General features: G+C 44.4%; 1 protein-coding gene across 1 annotated transcript in view; it reads right to left on the bottom strand.

Annotated features, from left to right (window-relative positions):
• Positions 1-2,685, bottom strand: part of LOC102675372 — a 46,721-nt gene that overhangs the window by 7,278 nt on the left and 36,758 nt on the right. Inside the window, 2 exon segments of the mRNA XM_031511098.1 lie at positions 2,111-2,287; positions 2,672-2,685. Coding sequence (XP_031366958.1) covers positions 2,111-2,287; positions 2,672-2,685 — 191 coding nt within the window.

Below are 2,685 nucleotides of genomic sequence, written 5' to 3'. Positions count from 1 at the left end.
GGAACGGGAGAGAAGGGAAGCAGAGAGAGAGAGAGAGAGAGAGAGAGAGGAAAACTACGTGTATCTACGCGAACGGCTGTTACACTCCGGTCGAAAACAAACGCGGTTTCGAGCGGATTTATAAGTTGGGAGAGAAAGCTAATTAGTTCGAGTTGCCCGCGAACAATCTTTATTAATCGCGTTTCCCCCGCCAACTTCATTTTGAAAAAAAGAGACCGAGAGTGTTGGAGAAGGAGGCGATTCATCTCACCTTTCGTTCCGTTCGTTTGTTATCGCGAGAGATAACGACGAGACAATTATTAAGAAAGAAATTTTTATCGGAGGAAGAATTCGATAAACACGAGGTGTAAATCTTTTTTTTTTAAAACAGTCTATTTTTAAGATTCTTCTCGGAGATGGAAGCGATTCGTCGAAGAAAGAAAGAAAGAAAGAAAGAAAGAAAGTTTTTCTTTCGGAACCCGATCGATCGATCAGTTCTCGTCGAAAAGAAAGCGTTATACATATGCGTTTGCACGTACTGTCGAACTGTATCGACATCCTTGTACCGTTACTTTGAAGAAGCGGTTACGAGAAAGCGGCCAATTTTCTACACCGATTACTATACTTTTTTTTTTTTCGATATTCCACGCTATCGGTCACAGAACACTGCCAATTCGATGTTACTACCTTACCTTAAATCATAGACTCGCGACCCGATTTTTTATTCCAAGATTTTCCAAGAGGAAAAGAACGTTTAATCGCAAACTTGGCCTCACTTCTCTCTTTTAATCGTCGATCGAAATCGTTAATTCGAGGAAAGAGGATTTCTTGGATATCTATTCGCGACGAGATAGCGAATCGCACGTACACGGGTCTTCCTGTTCTTCACTTTCTTACGACGGCCTTGGACGAGGAGCACAACGTTGGACGTGAAAAAACGAACCGTGTAAAAAGCGAGTTTAACAGAGGCGGATCACGAGCGTTGTGTTCGACCTACCGCGATCCGGACGAGAATAATTTCAACGGTTCGTCGTACATAACGCGATTATCCTACTCACTTTTTCGATCTTCGTTGGCCTTGGATCGCAGGACGATGGTTGGAAAAACGTAGGCGAGAAGAGGCGTAACGCGAACTTGGGAGGGAAGGAAAGAGAAAACGAAAACGAAAAAGAAAAAGACGAGGAAAAAGTAGAAGAAGAAGAAGAAGAAGAAGAGGAAAAAAAAGAAAAAGAAAAAAAAATGGGAAATCGAGCGATGAGGCGAGGAAAGAGAGAGAGAAGAGGAGGGAAAAAGAGAGAGAGAGAGAGAGAGAGACGCGCACGAGGGAGCCTTTTGTTTCGTTGGCCCCGGCAAACACCGAACTGGCAGCGGCGTGTCGGCGGTTGCTATGCCGTTCGCACGAGGAGGACGCACGGCTCTTACTGTGTTCCCCCTTCGTGAGTTACTGGGAGGGCCACACGGTGGTGTGTGCTCGCCTCTGCACCGTCCTCTCTTCTCCTCTCTTCACGAATGGAAGGATGTAGGAATACTAACGGTAAAAGTATGGCTGCTGACCACTCGAGGGGGTTCAAGGACAGCGGTTGAATCGAGTGCCGCGGCGGCTCTTCGCGGCCTACGATCGACCAGCTTTCACGACGGGCCTTCCTTCGCCGTGCTCCCTTTTATCCGATCGTTAATCCTCTCGACCAACGATCGATAACTATCGCAACTATGGACGAGGATCGAGGAAAGAATCGAGTATTTCTTTCTCTTTGGAATTGCGTGGGCGGAGTTTCGGATAATTCTTATCTTTCTTTTTTTTTTTTTTTTCAATACGGATGATTCATATACGGAACGAATTCGACGATCGAAGGGGGGAAATCTGGTTGATTGAATCGTTCGATAAATTGATTCATGCAAGAGGAATTTTGTGCGATGCGGGAAGGTATCCATGCGACGAAGCTGTTACACGAGCAAAAAAACTGTTACGTCTGTTACTGTAAGAAATTTTTGCTACGCAGAAATTAGTCTGTGAATAAAGGAAGGAAAAAAAAAAACCACCACGCTTTAGTTAGAAAAATTATTAATTAACGGGGGATGAATTTCAATCAAAGGACGTCAATGGACAAAAACTCGGGAAAAATCCTCGAACCTTGACTTGACCGTCGCGCGGAGGGGTAATTCGGAACTGCTTCCGCTGTTTCTCCGGCTCCTTGTACGACTCGAAAAATTTGAACTTATTCGAAATGTCCGAGGTCTCGACCTGAACCTCCTCGGTGGTGTCCGAGCTTCGCACCACGTCATCTGAGACTTGCCGTCCCATGAATGCCTTCGTTCCAGACCATTTCAAACGATTAATTTAATCGGTCACGAAGTTCAAAATTCGCGCGTCTCTCGATTCGATTAACCCTCAATGGACGACGCTGGCTCAACACTTTTTAAACCTCTGCAAAGGTTAATCTATCGAAAGCGTGCCCCACCAAAGATTAATCGAAACGTTCTTATAACTAATAATATCCGCTAATAATATTCAACGTCCTGCAAAGGTCAAACCTTATTCTCCCATCGATCATCCTATCGAGACGTGTTTTTCTCTTTTAAACCAAAGCTTCAAATATTAATAATTATCCCACAAGAGAAAAAGAAAGGAATTAATCGAACCACGCGCAAAAAGGTAGACGGAAAGAATAAAAAAAAAAAAGAGGAAACTTACGTCTCTGGCGCGTC

The sequence above is a fragment of the Apis dorsata genome, unplaced genomic scaffold (genome assembly GCF_000469605.1).
Source record: "Apis dorsata unplaced genomic scaffold, Apis dorsata 1.3 scaffold_292, whole genome shotgun sequence".
Lineage (NCBI taxonomy): Eukaryota > Metazoa > Arthropoda > Insecta > Hymenoptera > Apidae > Apis > Apis dorsata.
This window is presented reverse-complemented; position numbering and strand designations above follow the sequence as displayed.